General features: G+C 40.1%; 1 protein-coding gene and 1 pseudogene across 3 annotated transcripts; one reads left to right on the plus strand and one right to left on the minus strand.

Annotated features, from left to right (window-relative positions):
- Positions 1-838: 838 nt before the first annotated feature.
- Positions 839-3,915, minus strand: LOC100424069 (large ribosomal subunit protein uL1 pseudogene; annotated as a pseudogene).
- Positions 3,916-8,737: 4,822 nt separating this feature from the next.
- Positions 8,738-18,768, plus strand: NAT2 (N-acetyltransferase 2). 3 transcript variants are annotated; one of them, XM_077942518.1, is made up of 3 exons: positions 8,738-8,814; positions 17,547-17,729; positions 17,886-18,768. In XM_077942518.1, exons 2-3 carry the CDS (start codon positions 17,553-17,555, stop codon positions 18,423-18,425), a joined length of 717 nt encoding a protein of 238 aa, XP_077798644.1. In that variant the 5' UTR covers positions 8,738-8,814; positions 17,547-17,552; the 3' UTR covers positions 18,426-18,768.
- Positions 18,769-19,415: the final 647 nt, after the last annotated feature.

The following is a 19,415-nucleotide window of genomic DNA, read 5'->3' on the forward strand; positions in this document are numbered from 1 at the left end:
GTGAGAAGTAGGAAATTCTTTATGGTTGGGATGGCTAAAAAAGGGTCATACAATGACCCAGGAAGCAAAGTCCCTTATTTTGCCAGCTATTTAGGCATCTGTGTGCCTTTGGTTTGGAGGATCTAACTTAATTAATTTTTCTTTCACCAACCAAGAAGCAGCATCGATAATTTTTATCCCTCAAACTTGGCCCTTACATTCTCACATTCCCATCTCTTCTGTGATAGTGGCTGGGCCTAGAGGGAAGGTGCTTACACAGTTTTAGCAGTGGAGCATTAGCAATGAACATATATCAGGCTCAGTGGATTCTGAATGGTTTTTAAGTTTCAGATACATCAGGTAGAGAGGAGAAAGGTAATTTTTGTTGTTTTACCCAATTTTGTAAGCCATGCATAGAATTAGCAATGTTTTAAACAAAAAGGACATAAGTGCTGCCTAGCTCTGACAATGAAAGGAAAAGGACACTCATAGGTATCTGGACAATTCAAAATTATCTAGCATTAAGGCATAAAACAAAGTATATTAATTCAGATGAAGGAAAAATTGCTAAATCAATAGTTACGATTTAACTGGCCCAGTGTCATATGAAAGCAGTTTATTTTGACGGTCATCTTCTCCCAGGTCTGAAGATGAGGCTTTGGTTAACTTGAATTTAGTGCCAGATACCAGGGTTGATATTTAAGATTCAATAGAAGTCAAGTGCCCCCTTTTAGATGAGACAGGTGTACCCAGGGATCAAAGCCTTGCAATTTAACAGCGCAAAGATTAGTTGACGGGATTTGATAAAGATCTTTTTTTTTTTTTTTCCTGGTAGCATTAGAGTTCATTCCAATGTGCCTTAATATAGGTGCTGGCGCTTGCCCACAGTGCTTTTGATATATAAGGCCCAGACATTCTTCCAGTTTTTCTTGAGCAATGACACCAGGAAGTTGACAGCCAGGTGAATGTTTTACACAAACTCATCGTCTGTCATCTTCACATGGTCAACAGCCACAGCCAGACATAACACTTTCTTCATATGGAACTTGATTGTGGGCGTGGCCTCATCCCCTTTGGCCACCATGGGTTTGTTGTATGTGAGCAGAGAAGGGAACTTTCCTGCTTTATTTAGACCTGAGCCGAGGATTCGTGGGATCTGCTTGATCAGAGACTCTGAAGCCAAAAATGCATCATACTTCTTGGCCAGCTTTTTGACCAGTTTATTCTCATTGAGTTTTTTCATCATCATCATCTCGATGTTCATGTCGGGGATACCTATGGCCCTGGCCTCATCACAGTGCTGTCGGTCCCCCAGGGAACACAGGGAGAACTTGGGGTCGGGAGTGGACTTAAGCCTGAGAAGCATTTGTCCTTCTAGGGGTCACAGTTCTTCAACCTGATCTGCAACTCTACTGTCTCCAAAAACTTCCGGCACTTGTGCTGCTTCCTGTTCAGGACTTTCTGCACTGCCTGGTACAGAGTGTCGCCAGAGACTTTGCTCTCATGGCGTCTCACGCAGCACTAACCAGAAAACAGCAAGACCTCCTTTTAACTGAGGGAATCTCTCAAATGATATCTAATCATCCAGCTGAAAGCAGTGATATTGGAGTTTATGACTTATTTGGAAGCTGTAGAAAGATTTTATAACCTCAGGGCGATTCGGTTTTATAATTTTTGGGGGGGGGCATTACAATCCTTGTCTCTTTGAAGAGTCAAAACACTTTTATGTACAGGTTTATTATTATTCACATGCCACCAAGATTCATCTGGGTTTAATCAATTTGCGTTCGTGTTGATTGCCTATAGATTTGGATTTAATTCTTCCATCATAGTTTGTATCTTCCATTCACCTTAGTTCCTAGGTTTTATTCTTTCTCTCTGCCCTCCTGCTGGATTGAAATGTTTCCACCTCATTCCATGTGTTTCCCTTTTAGTTTATACCATTTCTCTCTTTTGGTGGTTATCTTAGAATATGCATATTTAATTCTAATTTTTACTCCTTACATATGAAAACCTGAGAATAATTCAATTCCAGCCACTTCTATAACTTACGTATCATATTGTCCAATATTCTAGATATACCTTGATTTGTAATCCTACAAATTACAAAATGTTGTTTTACACCAGCATTGACCAATAACCTTCTTTGATATATAAATGTTCTGTATCTGTGCTATCCAGTGTGTTAATCACTAGGGTCACTGGGCACTTAAAATGTGGCTAATACAACCCAGGAACTGAATATTCAATTTAATTAATTCAATTTATTAATTGATAATTTATTTGAGATGGAGTTTTGCTCTCTTGCTCTGGCTGGAGTGCAGTGGTATGATCTTGGCTCACTGCAACCTCTGCCTCCCAGGTTTGTGATTCTCCTGCCTCGGCTCCCTAAGTAGCTGTGATTACAGGCAGCCGGCACCACACCCGGCGGAACTTTGCATTTTTAGTGGAGACGAGTTTCACCACGTTTGCCAGGCTGGTCTCAAATTCCCAACTTCAAGTTGGTCTCCCTGCCTTGGTCTCCCAAAGTGTTGAGATTACTGGCATGAGCCACTGTGCCCGACCAAGTTTATTTAATTTAAATAGCCATTGATGGCTGCTGCCTACCAAAATGAAGACCAGTTTCATGCAATCGGCATGTTTAGATTCAAAACATCCCCCTTGTCTGTGCTTACCATTTCTTCGTAAAATCATCTTCCTTCTTAAGTTTCATTTTCTTAAGAGATAGGATGACATGAAGGGATTTTTTTCAGCAAGCAAAAATAATTAACAATTGGCACTCAAAGTGAAAAATATTTACAGGGGTAGTGAATTCTAGATTTCTCCTTTCCTCAGCAGTTTTCGTTTTTCCAGCTTTCATTGTTGCTGTTGAGAAATCAGCTGTCAATCTGTCTTCCTTCTCAGGGCACCTGTTTTTCTTCTCTGGCTAAGGACTGTAAGATTGTTGAATCCTGTTTTTATGTTCTACAGTGACGTGTAGATACCCCAGGGTGTGTGTTGTTTCCAAGAACTTACTTGGAAGTTGTTGGAAGCTGTGTCACTTTCATTCCTCCAGCAAACAGATTCAGAGACTAAGTGAGGAGTGTAAAAGGGCTATCAAGGGCTAACACCTGTGAAAGACAAGGGCCGGAAGCAGAATGGTACCAGGAGAGCCTCACAACATGATGCAGAATGGACAATCTCAAATAACTCACAGGGAACCCTGGAGCAGTCTGCCTATTAAAGGAGGGCTTAGTCACTGGCTGGAGGCCACCTACGCAGTGCATGTCCTTAGTTCAATGGCTGAGGCAGATGCAGAAGGCAATGGTCTGGACTGTCAACAGTCTACACTCCTTGCAGCTGAACGGCCAGTTATTTCTCAAAAAAGATCAAGAGGTGCATCTCCATGGCTGCCACAGGTTTCCCAAATCTCAAGACTGTTCTCTTTCACCAAGCTGGGAAAATCTCAGCTCAGTCATCTCTTCACTTCCCACCAACCCAGTCATTCGTTAAAAAAAATCTATCAAGCATTTTCAGTTCAGCCACACCAGAGAGGCTTCTGAGAACATCTAGCATGCTACATTATCAATTCGAAGTCTGTTTTAAATTGTGTACCATGGGAAAATTATCCATTTTATTAAATATTTAGGGAGTGAGGGGCCTCATGTCTGAACAACTGCTCAGTAAGTGTGATTTCCTCACTCCAAGACACTTAGAAAACACCAGCCACACTGGACCACTTCTGCAGCAAAGCACTCACCTGGGACAGAAGCCATCTGACATCTGCTGTCTGTCTTCACCCCTACCCCTCTCATTAGGTAACAGCAAAGCTCCCTCTACCCCCACCCAGCTCCACCCTCTGCCAGGAAACTTTTCCTCCCTGACTCCAGGAGGGTAGCGAGGCATGTCAGTCACCGCCCCACAATTGGAGCCAGCAACTGGTTCAGAGGTGGCCATGTGGCCCAACTCACATCCATGATCTGGAAAGGTACAGCTCCCTTCCACCCTTTGAATTCTGAGCTGTAAAATGCTTCCCCGGGCTACTAAGAAAGAGAAAAGAAAGAGACTCAAACAGGCAGAAGCCAAGAGAGTAGAGAAGGCCATGGTGTTCTGTCCCGGACACACGGTGCCTGGATGGGCTCCAGGTTCTCCCGAATGCCAGGTGCCCATGCACCCCAGGGATTGTCCTCCCTTCCAGTGAGTTTTGGACTAATGCGGATAATCGGCAAAAGACATTCTCTTCCTGTCCTGTGGCCCCTGTGAACACGGGCAGGGGAAGAAGGCCTGTGACTTTCTCACCACAAACTCCTCCCACCCACCCCTACCAACGTTCCTCTTCCCTGAGTCTGCAAACCTCTGGGAAGCTCTCAGGCCTCACCGAGAAGACTAGAGGGCTGGATCTGGTTCACTCTTTCCCTGGGGTCTGAAGGATCTGCGCCGTGTTCAAGGACGACGCTGAAACATTCTTTTCTGCGTGCCTGATCTGAGGCCTCGCAACTCAGATGAACAAGACTGTGTCCCTTTCACATGGAGAAGCCGAGTTCCACAGAGGTTGCGGGAGGAGCCGGCATCACACAAGGACTCGGAGGGGCGCCTCGAGACTCCCAGGACAGAGACGGCAGCCCCAGGTGGGAAAGGCCCAGGCCAGGGACACGCTGGGCCTGAGGTGGGGGGAAGGGAGGAGTCCTCAGGCGCCCCCACGAGGCCGGCGCTCTTCGGGTCCTAGACGGGATCGCACGCTCCTTGCGGGCCCCGTGCAGGGAGCGCGGGACGCTGGCCGCCTTCTTCCTGCGCAGGTTCTGGCGCCGCCGCTTCTTCACCTTGTCCGCCCAGCGCTGCCCCCGCATGCGCCGCCGCCACCGCTCCAGCACTTCTCCTTGCGCCTCAGGCTTCTATGGGAGGCGCTGGGGGTTCCGGATTGTTGCGCCGTCTGCCTGGTTCGGCAGGTCTCTCCGCGCCTGGTTCGGCAGGTCTCTCCGCTTCCGCTTCACGTTGGCCTCCAGCTCTCGCGCCTTCCGCTGGTCTCGCCCCCGGGCTTCAGCAGCGTCCGGGCTTCCTCCCTTTCGGCTCCGCAACGCTCCCCTTCACCTCCTGCCTCTTCCTCCTCTTTGCGGCTTGCTGGCCGACTCATGGTCACTCACTCCCACCTTGTGGACTACCAGCCCCGACGGCTCTTGCGGCTTCTTGCAGGCCACCTCGGGAGTGGGCTTGGTCGCCGCCCTGGCCCTCGCCCTCTCGACCTTGGCCTTTTCTGCATTCCCTTTTGCCGCAGTTCCTTCGCTTCTTCTAACGGTACCGCTCCTTCTCTCGTCGCCTTTTCTCCAAAGCGCTTGGCCTCAGCTCCTTAGCATTGTTCTGGCCCCAGGCCTTCTGTATTTTCTCCTGCAGTCGAAGTGGTTTTAATGTATGGGGGAAAGAGAAACATTCCATAGTCCTTTGATGAAATCGCTATCTTCTAGTGAGCCTTTGCCCTGGGATATGACCTTCGAAAGTGCTTCTCAGCATCCATTCCCCCGTCCCCTCCACTTAGGTGAAACAGGAATGCTAGAGGGGTTGGGCTGAATGTTTCTCTTACCTCACTTCAGTTAAGCCCTTGTAATTTCCCTTGAGGGAGGGAGGACCAGAATGTTCTGGACTTACATCACAATGGTTATTTTTCTCCGCCTTCTGCTAGGAGCATGAAGAGACTATTCTCCAGCATTCGCAGTGAGAACTTGGTGGGGATCCTGGAGGAAAAACACAAAAGTGTAAAGACCCCATGAGACTGAGCACCCAAGAACTTGAAACTCTCAAGCTTGTCTGCACTGAGCCTCAACAATTCATGAATTATTACATGTTCCTAAAAATACTGGCTTCATCTGTGGTCTTCTAAACCTGGGCTTTAGTTCCTAGAATTGAGAATAAATTGCGATTATCTGTCTTTATCTGTCTGTTTTCAGGACAGCACTTTGCTCTGTGACTTCAATTCTATCATGGATCTCAGAAGATTTATTTTCAGTTTGTTTAGTTTTCTCATTGATGAGAAGATGGGAGGGATAATCCCAAACTTTACTTGTTAAAGTGAAAACCAGAAGTTATGCTAAATGTTAAAATAGATAATAAGCATAAAACAAAACAAAACAAAATTAGCTTGGATATAGAGCCCTTCTTCAGAGAAGATCAGGAAAGGAAGAACATTTATTTCTTTCTCTGCAAAAGTGTAAGTTTTGTTGCTGTTATTAGCAAGGAAACAGAGTCAATTATCAAACTTTAGAATCTTGACACAGAAGTGAGTTAGCACGTGTTAGAATCTTAACTAGACATAACTAACTCTAATGCTTTTCTTTGAAGACACAAACAACATGCTTTCTACTTGTATAAGTCACAGTGAAGAAGGAGCTTTTCTTTATGGTATCACTGTTGTTATCCAGCCCATCTCTGTATCTCTCGCTTGTATGGTGAGGAAGTGCTCAGTGACAGCTCAGGTATTCCCCAATTCTCCTCCTCTTCCACATGCAAAACTTTGATGAAGTAAAATTTTGGCTTGAGTCTTGATGAGCACCGTGTGGGAGGCTGTAGGGTATTGTCAAGCTCTCTGACATCTCAAACCCCCAGCTTCAGGTGTTTCTGCCCTTGGACACCAGGATTCTTGACTCTGGTCTAACTCTCCCTTAGTCACAAGTCTCCTCATCTCATAGTTTCCCATGAGGATTCTTGCTGGACATCCTGAAGAATTTCAGTCACAATGACAATAATTAGAGGCAATCTCAGAATTATACATGTGCCAATCTGGATGGTAACATTTTAATTCCAGGCATCAAGTTTCCAACAATCAAGGAGAAAAATGACCATAATCCATTGAAAATTCCTCTCCCATACTGCATCAAAAATGGTCCAGATCACAATCCTACATGCTGGAATTACTTCTTCTGCCCCTGTCTCATCCCCATCTTGGCCAAAGGTTTTCCAGCAAGATCTGAATTTTAATCCATCTCTCTTCGCCTGTGTGTCCTGACTAATTTGGCAGAAGGAGTTCTTTCTTAAAACCTTGCCATTTAACTCACAAATGGAAATGTGAAGGGTCAATAGGTATGTGAAGAACCTATTCACCCCTGTTCACTGGGAATCAGAGAAGTGAAAATGAAAAGAACCCTGAGCTATCATCTTAGATACATAAAACTGTCAAACGTTTGAAGGTGACTAACACCAAGTGTCAATCAGGATATGAGGAAAGTAGGAATTCTTCTACACAAAAGGAAAGAAATCTGGCAGTGCCAAAAGAAAAATACAGTACATCTATGATCTGTCCCTCCACAGATCCCTTTCCTAATACGTATATCCCAGTGATGCTCTGCTAATCTACAGGGGATGTCTAGAAAGGTATTCATCACATCAGTGTTGATAATAACCAGGAGGAGGAGGAAATCAAATGTCCTTCACAAGTGGAACTGGTAAGTTAAAAAGACTTAGGCTGGGTTTCTCTAAAAACCAGGCCCCAAGACAAAGATTTGTATTCCAGTGGCTTATTTTGATTTAGAAGATGATTTAAGGAATCACCAGTGCGGGAGTGAAACAGTGAACCCAGTACACGTTGAGAAACAATAAAAAGGTGCATTGTTGGCAAGTTGCCTGTGAAGAAAGGGAGCATAATCCCAGTAGACAACACCAGGAGGCAGCATGTAGAACACCTTAGCATGTAGAAAACAAGGATATTAACTCTCCAATTCCTGTCTTCTAGGCTGAGTGGTGGTCCCAGGTGCATTAATTTGCAGTTCATCTGCCCAAGCACAGGCCAAAAGAAAGCCTTCCCACAGAGAGTCCCAAGTTCATGTGGCAGGACACCAGAGGTATGTAGTGGAACAGTAGGTGCTGAAGGCAACAATTACCTCATGAAAACTACAGATCTCACTCATATGTGGAATCTAAAATAACTGATCTCATAGAAGTTAAGAGTAAAATAGTTAGAGTAGTAGAAAGTTAAGAGTTGTTACTGGAGACTGGAGAGAAAAGTGTATGGAAGCTAGAAAAAAAGGAAGGATTTTGAATGTTCTCATGACAAAGCGATGATAAATGTTTGAGGTGACAGATATGCTAATTACCAGGATTTGATCTTTACACAATGTATGCATGAATCAGAACATCACACTCTACCAAATAAATATATACAACTGTTATGTGTCAAAAAACATTATATACAATGTTAATATTTTATATTAATGTAAATAAAAATTTACATTCGTATTAATGTAAATTAAAAAGCAGCAACAAAGCCATATGATACATGTGACACTTATGCCACATGCATCGAGTTATTTCAGACACATTGTGTGGTACCTTTGGGTAAAGAAGTGGATGAGAGTGAGGATGAGATATGAAAAGGGCAGAAGAAAACGAGAGGCCTTATAGGAATTGATGAAGAAAGAGTGCCATAATCTGAGAGTGTGACTAAAACCTTTCATCTTCCTCTTCTGCCTCTTCTAAGTTACTGGTTCTGCTTTTCCCCTTGACCTGTTTCAAGCTCTCACCTTCCATATCACACATGGGAAGTCTGGCATCAGACTTCCAGAGAGCAAGAACTAGGTGAAATACAAGGGCAGAGCTCTCCTAGCCTGTGGCATGGGTGTCATCAGATAATATAATTATCCACACCATTTTTAATGAAAAGATTTGCATAAGAGATTCACAGAGGCAATCTGAGGCCCTGCAACTACATTTCCCAGAGATCCCTGAGGTGATCCTAACTAGACTCTGGGGTCAAGGTGATACGGAATTCCAGTGAGATCACTTCCCTTGCAGACTTTGGAAGGGAGATCACTTTATTACAGACCTTGGAAGCAAGAGGATTGCATTCAGCCTAGTTCCTGGTTGCTGGCCAAAGTAAGTAGAACTTTGAAAGTAATTTGCAGTGTACTTTGAAATTGGGGTATAAATCAAAAATAAAATCAAGTCCTCCTACTGACTGAATGGATCCCCTCTTGTCCTAGGCGACCCCAGAGAAACTTGGAAAACTAAATTCCAGGCCATAATGGAAAGGGAGGTCAGACACACCTCATTATACACACTCCCTTTCGGAGTTCAGGCACAACTGACCAGCATTAACATTGAAATAGTGATCATAAGACTGGCAAAATGGACTCTTTGTGGGAGTAAGATACCAAATTCCAATATGACTCTGGTTTGGCATCACATGACAATAGCAGACTTTGAAGGAAATCAATATATTTAATCCTCAAATTATATTTCTTTGACATATATTGAAATGATCTTGCAAAATCATCTTTTGTGGGGGAAATTTGCCTGTTTCTGGCTCTGCTCTGATTGAGGAGAGATTAAATGAGAGTCTGCCACCTTAAAAATTTGAAAAGAGATATTTACCATCTGTTTTCTCTAAGGCTGCTGGCTGGAGGTTTCGTCTATATGGCATGAACCATGGTTCCCACAACCCCCTTTAACTCAAGCATTTCATTATACTTCAGGGAGGAGACTACCCCTCATATTGTCTTTTGCCCAATTTCTGCCTCCAAAGAAAGAAGTAAAAACTAAAAGGCAGAAATGAAATCCACAAGCAGACAGCCTGGTGCCATACCCTGGACCTGCTAAAGATTGATCCCTGACCTAATTGGTTATGTTATCTATAGATTACAGATTATAGAAAAGCACTGTGAAAATTCCTGCCCTGTTTTGTTCCATTCTAATTACTGGTGCATGCAGCCCCCCGTCACTTACCCCCTGCTTGCTCAATCGATCATGACCCTCTCACACGGACCTCCTTAGAGTTGTGAGCCCTTAAAAGGGACAGGAATTGCTCACTCAGGGAGCTCAGTTGTTGGAGACGGGAGTCTTGCCAAAGCTCCCAACTGAATAAAGCCCTTCCTTCTTTAACTCTGCATCTGAGGGGTTTTGTCTATGGCCTGTCCTGCCACATACTGATTGCAAGTCTTCAGACAAAGCTTAACTCTTTCAACCAATTGCCAATCAGAAAATCTTTGAATCCACCTTTGTCCTATAAACTCTCCTACTTCAAGATGTATCAGATTTTCAGGCAGAGCCAATGTATACCTTATGTGGGGGCCATAGGCTGTTGGCCCCCTAAAGCTTCACTAAAAATCACTCACATGGGACAGATTGATTAATAAGGGAAAGGGAATACAAATTTATTTAATGTATATACATGGTCTATTAGCTAGGGCCCTTTAGAGGGCCAGAACTAATAGGATTGATGTATATATAAAGAGGAGTTTATTAAGGAGTAGTGAGTCACATGATCACAAGGTGAAGTCCCACAGTAAGCCATCTGCAAGCTGAGGAGCAAGGAAGCCAGTCCGAGTCCCAAAACCTCAAAAGTAGGGAAGCCAACAGTGAAGCCTTCAGTCTGTTGTCCAAGGTCCAAGAGTCAAAAAGCTGAAGAACTTGGAGTTTGATGTTCAAGGGCAGGAAGCATCCAGCACAGGAGAAAGATGTAGGCTGGAAGACTAAGCCAGTCTAATCTTTCCACATTCTTCTGCCTGCTTTCATTCTGGCTGTGCTGGCAGCTGATTAGATTGTGCCCACCCAGAATAAGGGTGGGTCTCCTTTTCCCAGTCCACTGACTCAAATGTTAATTTCCTTTGGCAACACCCTCACAGACACCCAGGAACAATACTTTGCATCCTTCAGTCCAATCAAGTTGACACTCAATATTAACCACCACACTCGGGAAACATGAGAATGAAGACCCAACTTTCCAATAAGTTACAGAAATTCATGTACTATTGTGAGGCCACAGTAAAGAGTGGAGACTCAAAGCATGGCCACAAACAGGTAAATTAGTTTTACTGGCAACACAGGTTAAGAAAGAGAGGAAGGAAGAAACTTGGCTAGCAAAGGTGCCCTTGTTATGTAGACGAACCTTTTCTCATAAACAATAGATGGTAAATGTTTCTATCCAGATCTTTAAAGGTGTCAGACTCTCAATCTCTCTGGATCCTGGGAAAGGCTTAGAAAGGAGAGGGGGCATGGCTGCATTAATGGACATTGTCCACAGACGCAAATTTTCCTCAGTTAAGACAGTTTTGCAATGCTACTTCTGCTTGTTGGCCAGTGGCAACCATTTTTAAATATGTCAAAGAAATATATTCGAGGGTAAAATATTTTGATTTTCTTCAGTCTCCACTTTGAAATTTAAAACAAGTTTCACATACTAAAAGCCAAGGTAATAGCTTTGGAGAGATTTGGGTTAGAAGTATTTAGATAGAGACAGTCACAGCAGTGGAAAAACAAATTCAGGATAAATATAAATGAGCAAATTTAAATATATCATTCCATATCTTCTTTAGGCAGTCTCTTGGTTTTGAGGCGAGATCATTTCAGTTAAATAGCTATGTCCCATTCCAGGAGGTGGCACTGCAAATGGTTTAGGCCTCTAGACATAATGTAGGCAATCAGATTTCTAGTAGGAGGCATCTCTATAGAAACAGAAAAAAATAATAAAGGTTAATATCTGGAGTAGTCTATCTATAGACTAGCTTTTCTACAATCTCTGAGGCATCTTCATATTACAGTGGCAATCTTCCAGATTTTTCTGGAAGTTCAAACCAGGTGTTCAAGTGAACTTTCTGAGAAGACCTCGCATCAGCAGGTGTACATGAAGGTTGTTTATAAGTTACTGTTATTTTCTCCAGATACCTTCACTTTGCAAGACTTTAAGAAAACCCCAGTTTTAATTTCTAGTGAATTCAAGTAAGAAAAATGGGAGAAAACATTGAAAATGTTACTTTGGAGACTTATAGCCAGGAAAAAATTCAGGATTTGGTCTAAATTGTAAAAAATAATAAAAACTGAAAAAACAATGGACAAGGCCAGAAGATAATAAGATAATAAGATATACTACAGTTTTTGAAGTATAATTTTTCTGCTTCCAGTTCTTCAATTTTATGAAAGACATAGTAGAACTGATTTATTTGCAAAATAGGTTTTGTTACTATACTTGGTCTGATTATTTGCATCAAGTGCAGCAAGAATAGATATGCACTGTATAGGTTCCTTTTTAAAAAATGGTTTTGCTGGAACATTCTTTTTTGTAAAGAATATCAGGTTAGACCTCTTAAAAGCATCCTGAGCCCAACTAAGGATTTATCTGTTTCTACGAGATACCTGTACGAATTGAGTGAATTCTCTCTCAAGGTTCCAAAATAACTTGGGGTTCCTAGGCCTGTCGGAATGTGACCTTCCTTTACCCATTACAGGCCAGAAACCTGTGAAGGACCCTGTAATGGAACTGCATAGACAAGGTGTGAGGCCAGTTTTATCCACAGGCCTATTATCAGCTTTATAAAGTCACTGTCAATTTCTTAAAAATATGCCATTCCAGTCAAATCCTTGACTTTTGTCTCCACTTGTGTCCTGTTAAAAAAGAAAACAGATTCTAATTGAATTTTTGCAAATAATTATATTCCCATAAATTAGCAATAATCACTGAGTTTCCAAATTTCAGAGAAATCAGGCAGATAAAAGGAAATATGCTTCAAATTTTGCTCACAAGAGTATACTTTACACAAATATTAAAAGCTGTAAATATCTAAAAAGAAAAAAATTTTCTTGACTCTGAAAAACAAACAAAAGTAGCAGTGTTTCAACAAAACCCATGAAAAGGTTATTTCAGTCTTCTATTAGTTCTGTCCATGCAGTTAACTCCTATTCTGTTAGATATTGGGTCAGAAATCCTCAGGAACATATTAGTCTCCATCAGAGTCCTGGGAGTTTTTTTTTCTCTATACCAGTGGCACAGTCTCCAAAGTTATCATAAAGCTTCATTCAAGAGCACCCCTTAGAGTCCTAAGCTAATTGCAAACCACCTTTTTAAAAGGATCAAAGGAGAACAACTGTGAATGACAGAAGTCTTAGGACAGCCATGATCAAGGACACACTTGAGAAGGAAATTTGATTATTTCTGTGGCATATAACAATTTAACATAATAATTATAAACACTAATAACATATATGAAGACATCAGAATGATAGGAATATCCCACGATTTTGAAAAACATACTAGTAATAGGTTTAATATAAATGTAGCTGTAATAAAGTTGAACACCATTTCATATTTGACAATGTTTCCTATATGATTTTAACATGCCAAATATACTGAATGTGTCTGTTTTTGGCTGCAGGGGACTTACTATTGAAAAAGATAATGAGGTCAACAAGACTGAATTTAGAATTGGATTTTAGAAAGTTTGATTTTCTTCAGTCCCCACTTTGAAACTTAAAACAAGTTTCACATATTAAAAGCCAAGGTAATCGCTTTGGAGAGATTTTGATTAGAGTTATTTAGATAGAGACAGATATAGTGGTGGAAAAACAAATTACAATCACCAAACAGGTCATTGTAAAATAAGTCATTCATTTAAGCAAAGTGATAACTCAAAGACTTCAAAAAGTAAAAACCTACACTCTTTGAGAGAGAAGACTCACTTTCACAAACAATAAGACCTAATAAAGACAGCATGAGGCCAACTAAATTTGTCTCTCTTCCTCAACCCCTCTTCCTTTTTTTTTTTTTTTGTTTTCTCAAAAGGTAAGCAAAAATCTTTCACTATCTCTCAATATTAAAAGAAAATGGTATTCAAGAGAAATCTAAATTTTACCATTGCATAACTTATTATTAATGCTAAAGTTAACATTAATAAAATCTTACAAACAAATCTATTTAATTTTAATTAGTTGTAACACAAGGTAAGATTTTTATAAATCTTTTACGAGATTTTATAGTTTTCTATAAAAGAGCATATTAGTACTCTAACAAAACCCTGATATTTTGACATAAGGGCCTAGATTCTGGCCCTGCATTAGTGTGCTTTTTATTTTAAGGTTTAATTTATACAAAAATTAAATAATTCCTTTCAAATTTTAGCCAGCTGGCTTACATATAGAATTCCTTTTACAAGATCAAGTTTTCATAAATATTTAGTTTTCTCCGTATATTTAACTTAAAACAATCTTTAAAATCTAAAAACCTTTTTTTTTTTTTTTTTTTTTTTTTTGTGATGGCATCTCGCTCTGTCACCCAGGCTGGAGTGCAGTGGTGTAATCTTGGCTCACTGCAACCTCTGCCTCCAGGGTTTAAGCGATTCTCCTGCCTCAGCCTCCTGAGTAGCTGGGATTACAGCTGCGCACCACCACACCCGGCTAATTTTTGTATTTTTAGTAGAGACGGGGTTTCACCACGTTGGTCAGGCTGGTCTCCAACTCCTGACCTCATGATCTGCCCACCTCGGCCTCCCAAAGTGCTGAGATGACAGGCATGAGCCACTGCACCCAGCTTGTAATTTTTTTAATAGATAAGACTAGCTTAATATTATGGGTTTCATAAAAACAACTAAATCCTGAGCTATCTGGAAAAACAAATATGTTTAACATTAAGGTTTATACTTGGGTGAACACCTGATATTCACAGGCTATAAAATGGTTAGCAAGGAAATAACTTTAAATGTGACTAGTTTTGTCTAATGTCACAGTTCTCAAAGTAATCTAGGTAAACTGCTAACAATGAATAAACTGAATAAATATAAATGGGAGTGATAAATGCTTGTTGGTTAACTTTTATAAAATTTAAAATCTTAAACTTGTTTTGTATTAAAGAATAGGTACTCATTAATAGTTTGGCTCATTTCCAATTAAGTAGAGATATGGAGAAACATGCCTACACATTGTAGAGTGATTTCATCTATAAAGTGCTGATACCTGATATGCAGTGTAGGATTTCGTGTTTCCTAGGTTTAAGGTTACTAAAAATAAAACTTCCACTTAATATATAATTCTGTATATAAAGTCTGTGAAAGACATGTTTTTGATGAAAAAAGAAAATATAAGACAAATAGAAAAATGTATTCTCATTAAAAAGAAAATAATTTTTGTCTAATTCAAAGGTTATTTATGCAACAAAGTAAAAAGGAACCAGTAAGTAGGGGAGAGAGATATAAAGAAAGTTATAGATATAAAGATGCATTTGTGATAAGAGAGATTAAAAAGAAAAGAGAATTATTTTGTATGAAAAATAATTTTATATAGTAAATTTTTTTCTCTGAAGATGACTGTTTAAGAAAGAGTGAAATTTAGGATACAACATAAAGTCCAGTCATGTTGTAAGTGGCATGTGTATAATCAAATGCATAAAAGAAATTTTGTCTGTGGTTATGTTGGCTTTAATTAAAATTGAATTATTTATAGTCGTCTTTCTGGAAACTGAGCTTTGACCAAAAAAACACAATACAAAACCAAAACATTGGTTAGAACTATAAGGGTTTCTTAAAGTATTGAATTGCTCTTCATTAAATTCCAAGAAATTTTAATGTTTAATGCTATTTTTTTCTTTTTGAAACTTCTCAGACTGATATCTCAGAAGTCAACTTCTGGTGTATCCTGCTGCTTTCAGCCTTTTCTTCATTTAAGAACAGCTGGGATGTTAACTCTCTCTTTCAACTTTTTGCTGGCTCTGGCAACTTTTTTTTCTTCAGGTCTAAATCTGTTGCTATAGCCTGATGCTGAAGTGTTTCATCTTAAAGCTTCAAAAAACCAATGTTTTCTTCCATTATAACTTAATTCTGTGCTGTTGGCTTTTCTTCCTATGAGTGAGGGCCAGAAACCCTCTGAAGGATTACGGAAAAATCAGCTTACAAAAGATAGATCAGTTGAAGAGAAGGCATGCAGATTTGTTTGGAGTGTGTATTCTGGAGTCTTCAGAATAAAGACTCAAACACACAAGGGAAATTGTCCTTTTTATGCTTAGATGCAACAAGGTATGGGCACATATAAAAATATGATTGAACCAAAAGGCATAACCTAACGCTAATAGACTGGGGAAACCCAGCAAGGCCTGTCTGTCTAGATTCCTCTTGACCTCTCTGAGCATGTACTCCTTCCTTTTGGGTATAGGGATCTTATGATCTATGATCCAGCAAGGTAGGTTGGATAATTTCTTTATGGCTAATTCATACACAGAAAGGGAGAGGGCAAATTAGAGTAATATTTTTAGGCTTTATGGCTGGTTTTGAGAAAAAGGAGTTCTGATTTCTAGGTTCTGCCTTGGGGAAGGAGATTCTAGTGTGTACGGCCAGCATTGAGGAATAATGGGACTGAGAGATAGGAGGCCAGGAGAAGGCCAAAGAAAAACTGACTTCTGAAGCTTTTACCTTGGGGCACTGTCTTCTGAGCTACAACGTGTATTTAAAGTCTTCAACAAAACCATGAAACTTCTGTGCTGTTACTAAGAGTCACATATTTCCCTGCTCAGGTTACTAGTAAATTCTTTGTTAGTGTTGTTCTTCAGTGGGTTCTCTCAAGTAACTTTGGGTTGATATCCTCCCAGCTTCTGTCCTTGAAGCAGAATATTTGTGCTTAGATTTCAGCAAAAATGCCTCAATAGAGTTTCATTGAGCTACTTAGGTCACATGCCATCCATCAGCCAAGCTTTGGTCCTAGAGCTGTTGTGTTTGAATTGGTCCTACAAAGTTCATCTGACTGCCCGTAGAGCTCAATATGGGCAGCCTGTTGTCCACACAGTAGCTAGACAGATCACTTTGATTAGGCAAACCTTGTTCCCCTTATAACCCTTTTCTCATCCTATCTCACTTTGATTTCTCATCTCGTTTAGAATAAAAGCCAAAATGTAACCATTGGCTCCAAGGCCACTGTTACTTGTCAGATCTCATCTCAATTCAGTCTCCTTCTCACTGACTGTACTTCATTCACCCTGGCTTCCTGGATGTTTCTTGAACACTCAAGACAGGTTCCAGCTAAGGACCCTGGCACTTTCTCTTCCACTGCATGGAACAATCCTCCTCACACATATCCACAGAACTTATTCTCTAGCATCCTTAAAGTCTTAGTGAGCCTTTCCTTAACCACCTTATTTGAAATCAGTGCTCTCCCTGTGCACCCACTAACCCCTTTTTTTGTTTTCACCAGGCACTTACCACAATCTAACAGACTGCATGTTTTATTGATTTATTCAGTTTATTATTTGTGTCACCTCAACTCCCACTAAAATATAAGATTTTTGAGGGCAAGCAAGCACTAGATCAATAGGAAACACATCAAGAGTATTCTGTAAACTGTTTCTTGCGTGAATCAGTGAATGAATGAGTTAATCAATATAATTTTTTGAGTGAGGAGCTTCGTGTTAGGTACAGCTAAATGGGAAATCAAGTGGGTCATGTACCATGAATACCATATCCTCTATTGTATAATTCTCCTGCTTATATCAGAAACTGTTTATAAGCTGATTATAATTGATACCAATTGGAATCTCCTTTTTACTCATCACCAAGAAAACCACAAACAAGTTGTTTACCATTTGGCTCCTCATTTAATCTGGATTTCCAACTCCTCATGCTTGAAAGACAGAAGATACAATAACACTTTCCTTACAGGGTACTGAGACTATTAAGTGAACTTATGCATGTAAAAGGCATTCATGCAATAAAAATACTAACAAAAGAATTATTATGACAGATACTTATAACCATTGTGTTTTTATGTATTTAAAATACAGTATACCTATAATTAGCCACTCAAGGAAATCCAAGTGCTAAAGTAGTGATATGTTCTTATGTTTTGTTTTTCTTGCTTAGGGGATCATGGACATTGAAGCATATTTTGAAAGAATTGGCTATAAGAACTCTAGGAACAAGCTGGACTTGGAAACATTAACTGACATTCTTGAGCACCAGATCCGAGCTGTTCCCTTTGAGAACCTTAACATGCATTGTGGGGAAGCTATGGAGTTGGGCTTAGAGACTATTTTTGATCACATTGTAAGAAGAAACCGGGGTGGGTGGTGTCTCCAGGTCAATCAACTTCTGTACTGGGCTCTGACCACAATCGGTTTTCAGACCACAATGTTAGGAGGGTATGTTTACATCCCTGCAGCTAACAAATACAGCACTGGCATGATTCACCTTCTCCTGCAGGTAACCATTGATGGCAGGAACTACATTGCTGATGCTGGGTTTGGAAGCTCCTCCCAGATGTGGCAGCCTCTGGAATTAATTTCTGGGAAGGATCAGCCTCAGATGCCTTCCATTTTCCGCTTGACAGAAGAGAAAGGAATCTGGTACCTGGACCAAATCAGAAGAGAGCAGTATATTCCAAACACAGAATTTCTTAATTCTGATCTCCTGCCAAAGACGACACACCAAAAAGTGTACTCTTTTACGCTTGAACCTCGAAAAATTGAAGATTTTGAGTCTATGAATACATACCTGCAAACGTCTCCAACATCTGCATTTACAACCACATCATTTTGTTCCTTGCAGACCCCAGAAGGGGTTCACTGTTTGGTGGGCTTCACCCTCACCTATAGAATATTCAATTATAAAGACAATACAGATCTGATCGAGTTTAAAACTCTGATTGAGGAAGAAGTTGAAGAAGTGCTGAAAAATATATTTAAGATTTCCTTGGGGAGAAAGCTCGTGCCCAAACCTGGTAATGGATCCTTCACTATTTAGAATAAGGAACAAAATAAACCCTTGTGTATGTATCACCCAACTCACTAATTATCAACTAATGTACAATCACATATCCTCTCTACCCTCACATTATTTTGAAGAAAATCCTAGACATCAAATAGTTTCATCCATAAAATACCAGCATTTATTGAAAAACAATAACCTTTTAAAGAAACATAAGGACACATTTTCAAACTGATAAAAATAAAGGCATTTTAAGGATGGCATGTGATTATCTTGGGAAGCAGAGTGATTCATGCTAGAAAACATTTAATATTGATTTATTGTTGAATTCGTAGTAAATTTTTACTGGTAAATGAATAAAGAATATTGTGGAAAAACTCATCATCTCTAAAGTATATGAAAACATTGTTGGCTAATATATTGAAAATCAAAGTTTTTCTTTAGACAACTTAGGATATTATGGGGCTAGGCATGTTTTCCTCAGTAGAGTCTTCCTCTTATCCTCTCTCTTGTCTCCTAGTTACATTCTTTTACTTCCATCCATACTTTGCCACAAGAGAGGGAACACGAGTTTTATTGTATACATCTGATTTGAAATCCTGTGGACACAGGGTGAATTACTTTTAAAATCTGTGGCTCTGATTCCTCAAAGATAAAATGCAAATAATATTTATATAATTCACTGACAGATATACATTTTCAAAACTATTTGTTATATGGATGAATAACATCATTAATATTTTGGTTACTGGGCCAGCATTTACTGAAAGTTCTCCTTCCATCTTGCTTTATTTTCCTGTAACTTGAAATTCTGGTCCTACTGTCATCTGCCTGCTTCTTCCTTGATTAAATATTGATAGAATGTCAGATGTCCCAGATCTGAGAGTGTGCCTTGTGATTCAAAATCTGAATCTTTACTTATCCATAACTCAGAATTTCTGTTTGTAAATTCCAGTATCAGGGCTATAAACTGCAGATTCGTTCTTAACACTATTCTCCCTCTTTGACTTGTGATGACTATAATAA

Source organism: Macaca mulatta, chromosome 8, assembly GCF_049350105.2.
Source record: "Macaca mulatta isolate MMU2019108-1 chromosome 8, T2T-MMU8v2.0, whole genome shotgun sequence".
In the NCBI taxonomy this organism is placed as follows: Eukaryota; Metazoa; Chordata; class Mammalia; order Primates; family Cercopithecidae; genus Macaca; species Macaca mulatta.